Source organism: Panulirus ornatus, chromosome 5, assembly GCF_036320965.1.
Source record: "Panulirus ornatus isolate Po-2019 chromosome 5, ASM3632096v1, whole genome shotgun sequence".
Taxonomy (NCBI): Eukaryota; Metazoa; Arthropoda; class Malacostraca; order Decapoda; family Palinuridae; genus Panulirus; species Panulirus ornatus.
The window spans coordinates 9,668,262-9,686,105 of record NC_092228.1 but is presented as its reverse complement, the minus strand read 5'-3'; the positions used below and the strand labels follow the sequence as shown (position 1 = coordinate 9,686,105).

Sequence of the window (17,844 nt, the reverse complement as noted above, 5' to 3'; positions counted from 1 at the left end):
AGACTAAATCTTCACCGCGAACCCAGTCCTTGATGATTATCAGATATCTCATAATTTTTACTCATACTATCTCGCAGATATCTCATAATTTCACTCATACTATCTAGCAGATGTCTCATAATTTCACTCATACTATCTCGCAGATATCTCATAATTTCACTCATACTATCTCGCAGACATCTCATAATTTTTACTCATAACATCTCGCGACGTACGTACACCTCACACGCTCCCTCCATATTTCCAACACACCGTTTTCGTTGCACAGCACCTGACCCTGGCAGAATGTTGTTCGCCCGTTTTCTTCACGGCTCCGGAGAGCAGCCACCTGAAAGTTTTCAACCCGATTTCTTTGTCTGCTACAGACGCACGCCTCCATACTTTTTTTCCTCCCCCCTTACTTCCCCCGGGTAGAACTCGATTGTTCCAGCAGAATCTTCAATGTTTATACTTTTAACGTCCAAAACTTCATGACCTCATTCTTCTTCTTTTTTTTTTTTTCCCCCACAAAAACGATCGAATGGCTCATACACAAGACGTGTAAACGATCCGAAGGGTTTTCATCGTCAGTCACAGCCGGATGTGAGGGAAGGATTTATAGTGTTCCAGGAAACTATGTTACGTTGGTCATCAGACATGACATACACAAAAAAAACGGTCGTTCTTATCGAACATGTCGTACCTTATGTGATGGCGTGACCTCTGACCTAACGTCTTTCTGTGATGGCGTGACCTCTGACCTAATGTCTTCATGTGATGGCGTGACCTCTGACCTAATGTCTTTATGTGATGGCGTGACCTCTGACCTAACGTCTTTGTGTGATGGTGTGACCTCTGACCTAACGTTTTTGTGTGATGGCGTGACCTCTGACCTAATGTCTTTATGTGATGGCGTGACCTCTGACCTAACGTCTTTGTGTGATGGCGTGACCTCTGACCTAACGTCTTTGTGTGATGGCGTGACCTTTGACCTAATGTCTTTATGTGATGACGTGACCTCTGACCTAACGTCTTTGTGTGATGGCGTGACCTCTGACCTAATGTCTTTATGTAATGGCGTGACCTCTGACCTAATGTCTTTATGTGATGGCGTGACCTCTGACCTAACGTCTTTGTGTGATGGCGTGACCTCTGACCTAACGTCTTTGTGTGATGGCGTGACCTCTGACCTAACGTCTTTGTGTGATGGCGTGACCTCTGACCTAACGTTTTTGTGTGATGGCGTGACCTCTGACCTAACGTCTTTGTGTGATGGCGTGACCTCTGACCTAACAACGTCTTCTAGGTCAGGTCAGAAAGCCCAGATCATCATGCCGAAGGGTCGTTACTGCCGTGAAAGCGGACTGTTGAGAAACTAACTGGTAGTGAAGACGATTACCTCTTCCTTGGTCAATAGATATGAAAGATGTTTATAAATCAACACAGACAGAGAAAGAGACAGACAGACAGGTAGACACACACACACACACACACACACACACACACACACACACACACACACACACATACACACACACACACACACACATACACACACACACACACACACACACACACACACACACACATACACACACACACACACACACACACACACACACACACACACATCAAGACGTCGCTAAGGAAAGGTAAAGTGCCAAGGGAGTGGAGAAGATCAAACATCATACCTGTTCGTATGAAAGAAGACTGGAAGAACGCAGTGAGCTGCAGGCTGGCCTCCCTGACGAAGGTGGTCTGTACGGTACGGGATAGGTAGATAATCAGAGAGCAAATGAATGACTTAGTTCAGGAGGGGTAACTACCTAAGTAAGAGACGGCAAGGTTTCAGGAAAGGGAGGTCAAGCATAAAGAGCCGCTGAGATATATCTACGAGAGAGTGAGCTCCGTTTTGCACGAGAGATGAGACTGGATGGACGGTCTGTGTCTGGATAGAAAGCATTTGACACTGTGCCGCCACACAGGAGGTGGGTAAAGAAGCTGGATCTCTCGGCAGGAATAGAGGGGAGTCTATTTTGATGGACGTATCTTTAGTGGATGTGAGTGAAAAGGGGAGCATGTCAGAGGAGCCTTCTCGAAATATGTTGAGGTCATCACCAAGAGTGTCGCAAGGTACTGTTCTGGGTCCGCTGGTGTTCTTGATCAATGTGACTGACTCTTGCCGGAGGGACTGAACTCAAACCTAAATATGTTTGTGGGTGATGCTAAGACCATGAGGTTAGTAAAAAGAGAAGAAGATGGCATCAACTTACAAGGGGACCTTAGACAAATTCCCACGTTGGTCTGACAGATGGCGGATGAAATCAAGCCGGAACCATTGTAAAGTAATGAAGATGGGACACAGTGAAAGGAGGCCTCGATAGGAATAAACTCTAGCAAGAAATGAGGTGCAGGAATCTGTGTGTGAGGAAGACCTGGGAGCCCAAATCGTCCCACCCTCATTGGGAGAACAGTAAGGGAGCAAGTTCATGTATATGGAATATTCAGCAAGCTGCTCACATCGAATATATATATTTCTCACATTTTGTCGCCAAGAATGAACACAGAAGGCTGAGTGAGAACATGGCAACAAAGCGAGCACAATTCCAGAATCAAGAAATCTAGTTATAGGGGAAAGGCTAAAGGTCTTAAATTTGCCCAACTCGAAAGACAGAAGAGAAACGTGCGACCTGATCCTAACCTTTAAGGTGCTGAACCAGTCTGATGACGAAGACGGTGAAAAGCTCTTGGAAAGATGGAGAGACGGAAGAACCAGAGGCCATGGCGTGAAATTAAGCAAGATACCTGTTAGAGAAGAAGCAAACGATTACCTTCACGGCATAAGAACAGTGGACGAATGGAACGGAGTTATGAGACCGTGAATGCGTGAAGTACACAGATGTTTAAAAAGTTGTCTGACAGTTGAGAAAGTTCAAGAGACGGCGTCCCACGAGAGTAGAGCTCCCTTCCCCGCACAGTACAAACGGGTAGTCTAAAACACACAAACAGACAAGATGCTGGGTGGAGGAAGACGAATTAAAGCCCACAATGATCCTAAATCCCTAGTGTCTCACAACTTCACTCGTGTAAGTTTCTTCCCTGGCATTCTTACACAGCCACAGCTTTCTGAACACTCGTAAAAGGTGAGGTGAGGTGAGGCGAGATGAGGTGAGGTGAGTAAGGTGAGGTGAGGCAAGGTGAGGTGAGGCAAGGTGAGGTGAGGTGAGGCAAGGTGAGGTGAGGTGAGGTGAGGTGAGGTGAGGTGAGGTAAGGTTAAGTTAGGTTAAGTTAGGTTAGGTTAGGTTAGGTTAGGTTAAGTTGGGTTTAGGAGGGGTTTAGCAGCTGGCCGTCAGTGGTTAGGTTAGGTTGAATGCAAGATGGTGAAAATGACTTCTAGAAACCATAATAAGACCATCTCTTTTACACGCCATAACAAGACCACCTCTTTTACAAACCATAATAAGACCAACTCTTTTATACACCATATCAAGACCATCTCTTTTACGGACCATAATAAGACAACCTAGTTTACAAACCATGATAAGACCACCTCTTTTGCACACCATAACAAGACCACCTCTTTTACACACCATAATAAGAAACAACATAGTTTACAAACCATAAAACCACTTCTTTTACACACCATAACAAGACCATCTCTTTAACACACCATAATAAGACAACATAGTTTACAAACCATAAGACCACCTCTTTTACACACCATAACAAGACCACCTCTTTTACAGACCATAACAAGACCACCTCTTTTGTAGAACATAACTGGACCACCTCTTTTCATTTATTGTCACTGTAAAAAAAAAAAAGAAAACAAAAACCTCCCACCTACCAATTACACCACTGGGTGGAGTTGTTACCTCGACCAAAATAACCTCTTCTCAAATTACTTTAGGTCACGTCAGTGTCAGATATCATAATACTAGAAAAAAAAAGAAGTAATCTCTCGATATAGATGGATTACATTTCGTAATATACATCAAGGACAAAAGAGAAATACGGAGGCACGTAACTGATGTGAAGATACTGGCTGACCCAGGGAGTGACCAGCACCAGGAAGTTATGCTGAAGTAGAGCTATGCATCCATGAGAACCCTAGGCTAGTACTGTCTCCACGAACTCATTCCGTCTTTACTCAATCTTACTCATTGTCATGATCTCCTGTGACTATGACCTCGCGGGGGGGGTGGTGGTGGTAGGAGAGAGAGAGAGAGAGAGAGAGAGAGAGAGAGAGAGAGAGAGAGAGAGAGAGAGAGAGAGAGAGAGAGAGAGAGAGAGAGAGAGAGATACAAATTTCAGATATTCTTCTCTCGAGTTCCAAGAAAATACATAAATGATTAAAAAAAAAAAAAAAAAAAAGGAAGAAAGATATGAGAGAAAACGGAGACGTCACGAAGTGTGTAAAACGGGGTGGTGGCGGGAGGGGAGAGGTGGTGTCAGGGTAAGAAAAATAAATAAGCCCGGTGTAAGTTATAGTGAGGGAGTGGAGGAGGGAAGGAGGAGCAGGAGCACAGGTCCCAGACATACTGGGAGTTAAAGCCTAGCCAGTCCCCAGGGCACCCTTGATGCACACAACACTGCTTCCCTCTCCCAGCACCAGGCATACTCCACCCCAACCTCCTCCCAATCCCCCCCACACACACACGGCCAGGGGGCACCGCACGGCACGGCACGGCACGGCACGGCACCACCACCAGGAGTGAGGCGCGGCAGGGGAGAGAGAGAGAGAGAGAGAGAGAGAGAGAGAGAGAGAGAGAGAGAGAGAGAGAGAGAGAGAGAGGACAAATACAGTGACAAAATCCTACACACGGAGTTCAGAGGAGCAGGGGAAAGGACTTGGAAGGAGGGGGGACACGAGGAGGGCCTGTGACCCGAGTAGAGAGAGAGAGAGACAGTGTGTGTGTGAGTGTGTGTGGAGGGGGGGGATGGAAGCTGCTCGCGACGCAGGAAGGATCACCTTGAACCACAATTCCCACGTGGTGAGGAGGAGGAGGAGGAGGAGGAGGAGGAGGAGGAGGAGGAGGACGACTTCAACCCGACGTGGCGAGGAGCGACCGGAACCAACCGACAGGCGGTCGGTCTGGAGGGAGCCTGTCTGGCCGACCGACTGGTTGGATGCACGGGAGAGAGGACGCGGGACGACGACGACGATGATGAACGACGACGAACTGGGCCACTACGTGACGAGGCCAAGGATGAATGACTGACCCCAGTAAACCCGAAGCGACGAAAATACCAACACAGAGACAAAACAACAAGAGAGGGAGAGGAAAAGTGCATGCAAAGGACGGCACACCGTCCGCCACACTCAACCTTGGCAGGAAAAGTCAAAAAAATTTTCTGACTGGTCCACACCATCCCCGCCTTGCCCTGTAACCTCCCGGCCCTCCTCTCTATGTATGCTAATATACACTGCCCGACAACCTGCTCATATGCTGTCTTATCATATATATATATATATATATATATATATATATATATATATATATATATATATATATATATATATATATATATTATTTATTTATTTATTTTGCTTTGTCGCTGCCTCCCGCGTTAGCGAGGTAGCGCAAGGAAACGGACGAAAGAAATGGCCCAACCCACCCACATTCTTACATATATATATATATATATATATATATATATATATATATATATATATATATATATATATATATATATATATATATATATACACACCATAATCAGTTATCATTACTAGTAAACACGTACATTTTCCTGGTACTTGGCGTAGCAACTGTGGTGGTGTGGCGTGCAAGACAACCCCCTGCTTCCCACCTCTGCTCTGCCGACTCATTGAATGAGGCCAATTTTGTTCCTGATGTGTGAGGTATTGACTGTGGTGACGGCGGCGGTGGTGGTGGTGGTGAGGGAGGAATGTTTGTGTGGTGGTGGTGATGACTGCTGGTCTTGATGTGGGGGTTGGTGGTGGTTGTGTTCGTGCGGATATTATCATCACCAGCAGCAGAATATTACAAGTACTAGTATTAGTAGTAGTAGTAGTAGTAGTAGTAGTAGTAGTAGTAGCGGTGGTGGTAGACGTGGTGGTGGTGGCAGTAGCGACCGTCTGGTGGAGGGTGAGAAGCAAGGTTGGCGACGAGCCGTAGGAACTGTGTCCTGTGCAGAGCAACATGGCCACCTGCTGGTGAGAGCCAGAGACTAACCTGGCGACACACTCACGTTGAGAGGCATCACCGTCATCATCGTGGCAACGTCTGGTGAGGCCTCAGGAGTCTGGGAGCAGCCGTGCCTCCTCCAGCGTCAGAGATGAGGCTCCACTAGTCTCAGCTGCTCCTCAACAGCCTCATCTGAACCTCTGCCAGGTTCACCTATACCTCTACAAGGGTCACTGTGGTAACTCCACGTTGGAACATCATCATCACTTATCATCGTAGCTTGTGAGGAGGGAGCGAAGGTGGCGTGTCCCCCCTGTAATGTCCTTCATGCCTTGGCTGACTAAACTACAGGCAAGTGGAGAGAACTTCATCACTTATCACCCTGAGGGAGGTTGAGGGGCACCATCGAACGACCCATGATATACTACAAGACCCCACTACCTACACGGTAAACTGAGGAGGAGCGTGATGTCTCTCCCTCCTGTAGCAAGAATTGTGGTGGGTTCCGCGAATTGGAGACCCGCGAGAGGTCCACTCAGGTGCAGGGGAGGGTTCCGTGTGGGGGAGTAGGAGGCTCTGCACGGCCGAGTGGGAAGGGTTGTGGTGGGAGGGAGGGAAGGAGGGAGCCGTGAGGCATGGGGATGAGAGGAAAGAGAGATAAAGCTGTGGGCGAGCGGCGGCTCTCGTGCCCGGTGCTCAGAGCCAAGTGAGGGGATCACATTGTCTCTCTTGAACCTAGTAATGAACCTGCCGCAGTGGTCCTGACGTCCCTCTCTGTGTACCTACCCACACAGCCTCCCAACACCCGCACACCGGCTCCAGCCTCTCCATCACCACTCCTCTAGGCCGAGGCTCCACCACACACCAGCTCTAGGCTCTCCGCCACACACTCGCCACCATCACTCACTCGACCCAGACTCACCACCATACACCCAAGACCTTTACTAATCATCTCTTTTATTGTTATCTGAAAACTAAATCCTATTATTATCGTCTCTCTCTACTCTTCAGCAACTCTTATATCCTAAAAACTTTTCATTTTCGTTAAACTTTTGCTCTTTATAGTGCTATAACATCTATGTTTATAGTGCTATAACGCCGAGTGTTTATCACAGATATAGGACAGTTCAGTTACGACCACAGTGCTATAACATCTTATGTCTATCACCGGTAACACAACGGTATAGATATGACCATTATGATGCTATGACACTTATGTTTATAGTGCTATAACACTTATGTCTATAGCGCTATAACATTAATGTTTATCACGGCTAGCACAATGGCAAATATGTATAACCATTATATTGCTACAACATCGTTCATCACGGCAAACACAAGGATAAACATAGGGCCATTACAGAGCCATAACATCTACGTTCCTCACTGCAAACACAAGGATAAATCTACAATCAATATAATGCTCCATCATCTCACGTTCATCACTGCAAACACAGCGGCAAATCTAGGCCCATTATAGCACTAAATCATCCATGCTGATCATCGACTACGACGGAGAAAGATGCCCATGATAATGTGTCCCAGTCTTCCATATCTCCCTCCCACCACTTGAGAGACGTCAGCACCATTCCACTCGAGGGGCTACGATCGTTAGGGAAATTCAGGTGGTTTGGGGTTGATGGCCATCCTTAGGGATAGAGGATATGGGACGTCTCGACTATTCCATGTGATGGGAGGACTTGTGGGTAATACAAATCCAAAGCGGCTGTGGTCAATGTCGAATTCAAAGACTTGTAAACAATGGAAATCACGAGGACATAGGAGGAATCCAACTGATTTTAGGCTATGGGGTTTTCAAGGGGCTATGGATACTGAGGAATCCAAAGGACTATAACAAATTGGGGAATCCACAGGGATGGAGGCAACAGGGAGTCGAAGTCATGACGAGTATCAGGTAATCCAGAAAGCTCCAGACAACGGGGTTTCAAGAGGCTATAACTTCCAGGAAGGTGTTGAGACAAGCGGCTTCTTGAGTCTGGACGCCTCTGTTCATCATGCGAGAGGAAAAAAGGAAAGAAAAACCAACCAGGTCTGGAGGCCACACGGTTCTTCCCGTATTGATGCTACCACCCGGAGGAGACAGATGAGGAGTGGACATGACTGTGACAAACACTGAGGAAGATAAGGGAAAGCCGAACCACAAGCCTCAGCGTCCCTGAGGTGAGACTATGGTGCAGAAATGAGGAGGAGGTGAGTGTTGTGAGGCGACTCCACGGTCATGAGGCGTGAGGCTAACTGTTAAGACAGGATGTCTTGGCAAACTACTTGTCGAAGAAGCGAGAGACAAAGAAGATAACTGATAATCAGGACTAGCTAACAGTTAACGCAGAGACAGGGAGATAACTGGGTGTCTGAGGCGACAACTGTGGAGGAATTGTGGGAACTGGTATGGGATATGTGGAGTGTTAGAGCTGCTGACTGGATTGTGGTGGTGTTGGCAATAGTGGTGGTGGTGGTGGTGGTGGAGCCTCATGATGGAGCCTCCTTCCCCGGGTTCCGCCGCCTCTTGATTACGACATCCGGACCCGCCACCTCCTACATGGCTCGTCCTCCTGACCACTTATGCCCTGTAGTTTTCTCTTTCCTCTTCGTAATATTGTAGAAAAGTTTCCTCCCACCACCAACTCAGACAAAACTCCAGGTATTTACAGTGGGCTACACTTTATGACAAGACATGCGCGTCAGGAGTGGCGCAGCGTTGTTCAGTGTCAGGTACTGTGTCCCTCAGCGGCCAGAGTGGCACAGCGTTGTTCAGTGTCAGGTACTGTGTCCCTCAGCGGCCAGAGTGGCACAGCGTTGTTCAGTGTCAGGTACAGTGTCACTCAGCGGCCAGAGTGGCACAGCGTTGTTCAGTGTCAGGTACTGTGTCCCTCAGCGGCCCGTGGGTCCGTCCATGCATGTGGTCAGAGAGTGGTGTGTGCGTGAGCACCATACGCTCCCACGTTCACACCAAGACGGGCGGTGTGACACCATACTACTCCCATTAGGTAGTGCCCCGTGTGACTACGTCAGTGTCTCGTGCGGAGGTCACTCGTACAGCTGGGAACACATCAAGGATAGTCAAGATACCTGCAGGAACCTTCGTCGTGTGATATTTGGAAAGACGTTTGATTCCTGGTGTCTTGGTGAGGAGGAAGTTGGTTGGTTCTGGCTCACCCCCTGTGGTGGACCTGGATGATCACACTGTGTGACAAGATTCTTCTGCCGTTCTCCTTCCTGTCATACTTCGCCCTGCCACTTTACTCATACACCCGACAGAAGTTACAGTTGATATGGTAAATACATATCTCTTTCCTTTTTTTTTTTTTTACTTTCAGATTTTCTTCGGCGTCAGCAGTGACCTCCACACGGGCGCGGAGGTGGGCTGGAACTGCCGCTGAACTGTCGTGAAATTACGGCGACATCGGGAGTTGGCAGAGTGCTGAATACACCTCCTCCTGCACCACCGTCAACAACTCTGTGATCAGGTCTGGCCATACCGGTTGTACACAGATACATCCAGTCTTCCACACGATGAGCGCCACAACACATCACCCTCCCAGGAGGCACAGCCTTCCTTCATCGGTGAAGTGACCCTCCTACAGTCTGTGGATCTGTCTAACACGATGTGGGGTTCGGAATGACCCCGGGGTCCTACTTAGGACTGGGTTGTTGAGTAGTGACCCGCGCCATCATAACGTGAGTGTGCCGTGAGAGTACGGAGGCGTGGAGGTGTGTGCCGTGTGGCAATGAAAAGTCTGAGAAGAATGAAAGTGTTGGTTCATCGGCTGCTGCCGGTATATTCCACTGCTATATGAGGTCTGGGACCTGCCAGGAAAGGACTGGGTGTAGGCAGACGACATTCCATCCTTAAACAGAAGAGGAAAAAGTTCTGCAGGTTCTTGGACAATCAGGTAATAAACATGATTAACAAACCTGATGAGAAATTGTAGATACATTTGAAAAGAAAAACGAATGAAAAAACAGAATATTCTTTCAAATATAATACATTTTAGCAGAGAGCTAATATGTGAAAGAAGCCTGTGCTATCATACTTAAAGTTTGGACAAGGAAGTTGGTGGGGGAGGAAACTTTTCTACAATATTACGAAGAGGAAAGAGAAAACTACAGGGCGTAAGTGGTCAGGAGGACGAGCCATGTAGGAGGTGGCGGGTCCGGATGTCGTAATCAAGAGGCGGCGGAACCCGGGGAAGGAGGCTCCATCATGAGGCTCCTCCACCACCACCACCACCACCACCACCACCATCGCCAACACCACCACAATCTTCACCACCACGGTAAGTTGCTCCATACTTCTCATGACGTTGCTAATTACCAAACTACTGCTGGCACCTTATACAGCTGTATAAGGTACACATACACTCAAAATACAAACTACATTATGTACATCATACGATAAGAATAACCAACCGAAAACACACGATACAATAAGAAAACATTCGGCAAGTTGCCCACTTCCTACATTAGGCCAAAACTAGAATAAACTTCACACTTAGTCGACGCATTTAAAGAGGGACAGAGGACTCCCAGAGAGGTTCCAGAGGAAGGGAATAAAATATATCTAGTTATTACTGGAATTAAGAGAGCTGAGTCACAGGGAAGGGTTGGAGGTCTCAAACTTGCTCACCATGGAAGAGAGAAGCGTAAGGGGTGACCCGATCACAATCTTTCAAGTTTTTTAAACGCTTTTGATGATTTCATCAGCACACGGCATCCCGAACGATACAGAGACACAACTCCATCATCAGCTTATAACACGAAGCTAAACTAACAAACTTATGGAGCTGATGAACGGAATATACTGAATGCTACACGAGTGTAAAACTCCCTCCCACTACAGTACAAATACGTAATGACGAACATTGCTTTTTCATGCTAGTGTGTGTTCCTATAGGAGAAGAAGGCTGTGGCCCGGGTTTGAGTCAAGCACAGTGCGACCCGAACCCAGGGTTGGTTGTGACCCACTGGCGAACACGAACACCACGACGTACTCGTGACACGCGAGAGTAACTGAAATGTGAGTGGCAGATACCGTAGACTATATGTCACCCCCTCCACACACTTATATTTTGTGTGATTGGCTTTTGTGCATCGCATACATAGAAAACGGCGGGTAGAAATGGAGTTCACAGCCATAATATGAAACAATGTTGCACACACACACACACACACACACACACACACACACACACACACACACACACACACACACGCACACACACACACTTTATACGTCTGTGATGATCATACTGTATTATGAATTCTCACTTCCAAGGAGGAGATTTTATGAGGAGTGGTTGTCTGTGATATGTTCTGTGTGTTGACCAGTGTAAGTGAATGAGAGATGTTGTGAGGAAGTGCAACGACCTATCCTCCACCATGTCTGTGTTGTCTCTCTTGGAGTTTATAGTTGCAGACAGAAGAGAGGGCAGATATGGGTGTAAATTCGGTGGTATTTTGGATGTGAGCTGTTCTTGAGAACGTCTAGGTGCAGACAGAAGAGAGAGCAGATATGGGTGTAAATCCGGTGGTATTTTGGATGTGAGCTGTTCTTGAGAACGTCTAGGTGCAGACAGAAGGGAGGGCAGATATGGGTGTAAATCCGGTGGTATTTTGGATGTGAGCTGTTCTTGAGAACGTCTGGGGAGTCTTGTGAGTCCGTTTCTGATGCCACTGATATTGGGTTGGATAACGTTAAGCGCATGAATAGGGTGTGTTCAGATGGGTAACAGCGTTTGTTGTACGTCGGGTAAGGTTGCGTAGCGCTCGACAGGAAAACAGCACAATACGAAATACAATGACGGTGCTGAGGAATGCTGGATGTGTCAGTGAGAGCTTCCATGTCGAGAGGAGTCATATTCATAAGCACACGTATCCGTGAGGAGGATGTTCACTGTTGCCTGGACCCTCGCGTGTGTGTGAGTGGGAGGTGTTGGCTGGCGTACGTCAGTTTTAGGTTTTCCTACCCGTGACGCCAGGCTGATGGATCAGCAGCGGGCGAGTCCCGGGTGATGCTAACATTATGTCGCCATCATCGCCTACACCATCCCCCTTAATCACGTTGCTACGACCCCTTGGATTAAATGACCTTAGCCTTTCTCGCCTGGCCCTTGGGTATGATGGTCTGGGCCTCTGACCAGAGTCTTTAGGGTCAGGTCTTTGACCTGAGCTGTCAGGGGTCATGACTCAACGCCGACCCATCATTCACCAGGGGTCGTACCTTCGTGCTCGGTGAGGGGGGGGGGACTAACCTTGTGTCACCTCACGTCCCAAGACGACGCGAGACAAGCCCCTGCCTCACGATGAACGCCTCGTTGCTCTCAACTTTTTAATAGAAGAAAAAAAAGGAAATAAAACAGATAAAAAAACACACACACACAAGTTCGAGAGATCTTGAACAGCTGGAAACTTCGAGAGAAGAAATTAAGTTTTAATTGTAAGATTCACTCAACAAAGGACAAACACTAAAACTATATTTTGAAGAAAAAAAAATATCCCTCTAGGTCATGATTGTGATATATATTGTTATAATACAGTGAGAAGCAAGGCAGAGCAAGCAAGCGCTGGTCTTTCAGCCACCGTGAAACATCGTCCCGGCTTTTACTTCTAGCCTTGCCCAAGTTTGCCAAAAATAACGCTTCATTTTCAAAAAAATTAGTCCATATATTATCTGACTCGACTTCCCCAACATTAACAGCTAACCTGGATGTAGGAGGGAGGGAGGAAGAGGGAGACTGTAAAGCGATGGAGTACTGGTATGAGGAAGGGAGGTTCTGGAGGGAGTGAAGGGATGGTAGACCAGAGGTGAAGTGCTAGAGGAGGGAAGAGAAGAACGGACGGAAGAAGTGGGGAAAATGGAAGGTGATGGAGTACTGGTGGAAAGGGAGGAGGTAAGGTGGAGGTTGCGATGCTAACCAACGAGGAGGTAGAAGGGATGAGTGGAGGAGGAGGTGGAGTGGGTGACGGTATGTAGAAGGAAGTTACTGGGGTGTATTTTCGTGGGGAGGAAAAAAAAAAACAGGGAGGTGACACGGGTGGTAGGTGGGCGGCTGGGGTTGGTGGATGATGGATGGGTCAGCGGTGGTGGCGGGACGCACCCGTCACATACTAATCCTGTCATCATGGTATCCTACCCTCGGGTGACCTACGTGTCTTCTCCTCCGGCACGGACGGGAAGAGCTTCTCGTTTTCGTTACGATATGTCACAAACTGGGCCGAGGGAGGCAAGGGCACGCACACCTCAGGCGCTACACTCACCCACCATCAACCAACAAGTATCCCTGTTTCCCCCCATCTCATCCCCCTCCCATATATATAATATCTAAAGACACGATCGCTCGAACGAGCAAACTCTTCATCTTTGTCACCTACCGAGACTAAAATATACAGTCCAACTCTGGCTGGCGTTTTCCGAGAAAAAAAATTGTACTCGCTTTACACTGCCTCACTGGCGCTGAACATTTCTTGTTCCTTTCCTGCTTACGCCTCTCGTCGACCGACCATCGCTCCACCCGACACTATACGACCGTCATCAACCTCGTCCAGATAGGAAGACAGACTCGCGGAGTGTGATCAATGGTCTTAATTTTCGTGATACAGAGTTACGTCTTCCTCCTCAGTGTATCTTCATCATAATACCTCAGAATCGAGGTGTATATATATATATATATATATATATATATATATATATATATATATATATATATATATATATATATATATATACATATATATATATACATAGCTACAGCAGGAGGCAAGGGTGACCGGCACCTTCGAACTGGTCCACAATAGTCCCATTGTTGTTCTTCATTCTTGAGTTTCGTTATCCTTTAAGGAAAAATATGAGCCACAAAATCACCACTCCAAGTCACTACCCCATCCAAAATAAAAGTTCGTATTCAAACTCTTCATTCAATCATGAACTTAATCAAAGTCAGGATTCACTACCCTCTCTCGGGCAGAGTTAACTCTACCCCACCAAAATCCCTCCCTAAAAAATAAGAATAAAGAGAATATGTGTAACATATAATGAAACACAGTATCCGGCCGCAGATGCCAGTGTGATTGTCTTCTAAGACAACTCCACCAACTTGTTTCTTCCAGCTGCTGGTACTGTCAAGAGAGGAGGGCGTACGAGCGCCTGCACTCAGCCTCCAGTCCTGCTGACCTGAGCTGCCCCTGGACATGAAGTACACTAGTTTGAAAGGAGGTAACCCATCCAAACTTTTCTATGTTCTGGGTCTTATTTTTTCGCTTCCTTGTCCCCCTTTTTTTTCTCTCCCTTTTCCTAAGCTTATTATTTTTCGTATCTGTTGGAAACTTTACACTGTGAATCAAGTGTTAGCAAACCATTGGTGCCATTTCTTAACACTCTCAGGTTCTGTTTTGGTTTTTTGTTCTTTTCTTCCCAGCAGACGTTGAACATTCTCTACTCTCCCTCCTAAACTTGTGTTCTGTGGGACCCACTGCCACATAGTCAACAGATGAATGAACGTCTCACTTACTAGCCACTAGAACTTAAGAAAGATTTGAGCCACTGGCAACAGAAGGTGGCTGGAAATCCCAGCTATGAACTACGAGACGAGTGAAAGGGGCCACCACTGAACACCACTACACCACCAATCAAGTGGCAAGACAAAGCAGAACTGTCTACCCACTTACACGAGTGACACGAACTTTCCGACCAGACAAATTACGTCATCGTTTGACTCGGTCCAAACTTATGTGCCATATCCCTGAGACCAAACAGTGCCTTATCTACGACATGTATTTCCCAGTGAGTTAGTTATTTATCATCTGTAAGTCAATAACAACCGTCTTCCCTTAATAAGGGCGAGACCCAGCTAAACGCCATTCCCCCACCGCCCACACAGAGCCAACATTTCTCCCAGCTCGTCCAATCAGGAGAATCCTTAAGTCATCCCTCCCATACAAATGGCCTTGATGCTATTCTTGGTAAGAGCGTCGTGAGGGGCGAGGCCAAGGAGCTATGGCCTTCCCAGACACACAGTGAAGAAGCCATATTGACAGCTTCTCCTCGGAATATAGATATATATAGAAAAAAAACGACGGGGTTCTCATTTGCATAGATATGTCGCCTAAATAGTGAAGCTGATGGTCTTCTTTCCGGGTATTTTCTGTCAGGGAGCCAAGTGATGTGTGGAGGGGACACATGACGAGCGTGGCAGAGGAGGATGTGACGTGGGTGTGTGGAGGGGGCGAGGTCTGTAGTGTGGGAGTGGAGGGATGTGAGAAGGAAGTGTGGAAGGGGCGGAGGTTGTAGCGTGGGAGTGGAGGGATGTAAGGAGGAAGTGTGGAAGGGGCGTAGGTTGTAGCGTGGGAGATGAGACGTGGGGGTGTGGAGGGGGCGGGGGTTGTAGCGTGGGAGTAGAGGGATGAGACGTGGGGGGTTTGTGGAGGGGGCGAAGGTTACAGCTGGAAGTTTGAAGGTGGATACTGTGGCGGAGGGAGTATGGTTGTGTGGTGTGTAGTGTGTGTGTCGCGTGTGGTGGGGATGAGTATGTTCCTTCCGTCCTCACTGCTATACGTGGTCACTCATACCTCCAGTATCTCTCTCCTGACACAGACTAGCCTCCACTGACATGACCTTAGGTGCTCACTTTCCTCCCTACCACAAGACATATCCTCGTTACTCATAAGATACAGAAAATCACAGACTAAGAGGCGGACACACACACACACACTTTCCACCCGTAACCTCACGTTTTGTATTATAAAACATCTATACCTCCTCCAGCAGTACAGTACCTTGTATACCCGTCAAATACCTCACTCACCCTCTCTCCTCACACAGAAGATCAGTAATGAAACGATACATTTCCCTCCCCATCATTGGATCAGGTGAAATATTCCTACTCTATAATAACCTTCGAACCCTTAAGAATAAAAACATTCCCTCGTCTTACAATGAACCACGACCTCCCCATAATAGACGGTGGCGGTCTAACTCGCTGTGTTCTGTCTTGACTTTACCACACTGACGGCGTTGTGATGATGTGACTAACTTCTGAAATTCTCCCGTGTTTAGTGCCATCGTGAATACACCAGCTTTCCAAGCATATGATAACAGCACAACCCCCTCACTACAATTAATTGCAGGCATACTGTTACAACAACCATTATATATATATATATATATATATATATATATATATATATATATATATATATATATATATATATATATATATATATATGGTGTCCATCATGTCCACTGGCCGGCCATTTAAATTCTTCTCGTGGAAGGGTTTAATCAGGGTCCCCAGGCGGCGCTGGTGTGTCACAGGCCTACGGGGGCAGCTGCCAGATACAGACAACACCACACAAGGACTGGAACAATCCTAGTCTGTAGGTCAAGGGTCAAGGGTCATTGGGGCCGTAAAGTCTATTGTTTGAGGGTCGTCATGGGGACTTAAAGCCTATTCTTTAAGGGTCAAGAGTCGGAGGCCTTAAGGTCTGTTGTTTAAGGGCCAAGAGTCAAAGGGTACTTAAAGTCTATAGTTCAAGGGTCAAGGGTCGGGGGGGGACTTAAAATCTGTAGTTTAAGGCCCGTGACGGAAGACTTGGTCTGGTATGGGTTTCTGGGAGGAGGGGGAGGACACAATGCGGGCGTCCTCCAGCTTCAGCGTTGGTGAGCGAAGCTTAAGCAGCTTGGCAGGGACGAGTGTCGTCGCGCAGAGCGCATCATATATATGTAAATGAGAGCGCTGTGTAATGCCTTAGTCAAGTTAGGAGTTTTTCCATATAAGTGCTAACTGCGGCCGAGGCGGCTGCCTCCACAACACACCTGGGGACACTTTTTCTCTGATGGCTTATATTATGTACGTTTTCTCTAATGACTTACATTATGTACGTTTTCTCTGATGACTTACATTATGTACGTTTTCTCTGATGACTTACATTATATACGTTTTCTCTGATGACTTACATTATATACGTTTTCTCTAATGACTTACATTATGTACGTTTTCTCTGATGACTTACATTATATACGTTTTCTCTCATGACTTACATTATATACGTTTTCTCTGATCTTACATTATATACGTTTTCTCTAATGACTTACATTATATACGTTTTCTCTGATGGCTTACATTACATACGTTTTCTCTGATGACTTACATTATATACGTTTTCTCTGATGACTTACATTATGTACGTTTTCTCTAATGACTTACATTATATACGTTTTCTCAGATGACTTACATTATATACGTTTTCTCTGATGACTTACATTATATACGTTTTCTCTGATGACTTACATTATATACGTTTTCTCTGATGACTTACATTATGTACGTTTTCTCTGATGACTTACATTATATACGTTTTCTCTGATGACTTACATTATGTACGTTTTCTCTGATAACTTACATTATATACGTTTTCTCTGATGACTTACATTATATACGTTTTCTCTGATGGCTTACATTATGTACGTTTTCTCTAATGACTTACATTATATACGTTTTCTCTAATGACTTACATTATATACGTTTTCTCTGATGACTTACATTATATACGTTTTCTCTAATGACTTACATTATATACGTTTTCTCTGATGACTTACATTATATACGTTTTCTCTGATGGCTTACATTATATACGTTTTCTCTGATGACTTACATTATATACGTTTTCTCTAATGATTTACATTATATACGTTTTC

At 46.3% G+C, this 17,844-nt stretch overlaps 1 protein-coding gene across 3 annotated transcripts in view; it reads left to right on the top strand.

Moving 5' to 3' along the window:
- LOC139748247 (uncharacterized) overlaps positions 1–17,844 on the top strand; it is a 73,242-nt gene that overhangs the window by 35,430 nt on the left and 19,968 nt on the right. For 2 of the 3 annotated variants that reach the window (XM_071661160.1, XM_071661139.1), the window contains exons 2-3: positions 9,470–10,429; positions 14,259–14,364. In XM_071661160.1, coding sequence (XP_071517261.1) covers positions 14,340–14,364 — 25 coding nt within the window. In that variant the 5' untranslated portion in view covers positions 9,470–10,429; positions 14,259–14,339. The remainder of the gene's footprint in view (positions 1–9,469; positions 10,430–14,258; positions 14,365–17,844) is intronic. The other variant, XM_071661149.1, reaches the window with a different exon arrangement.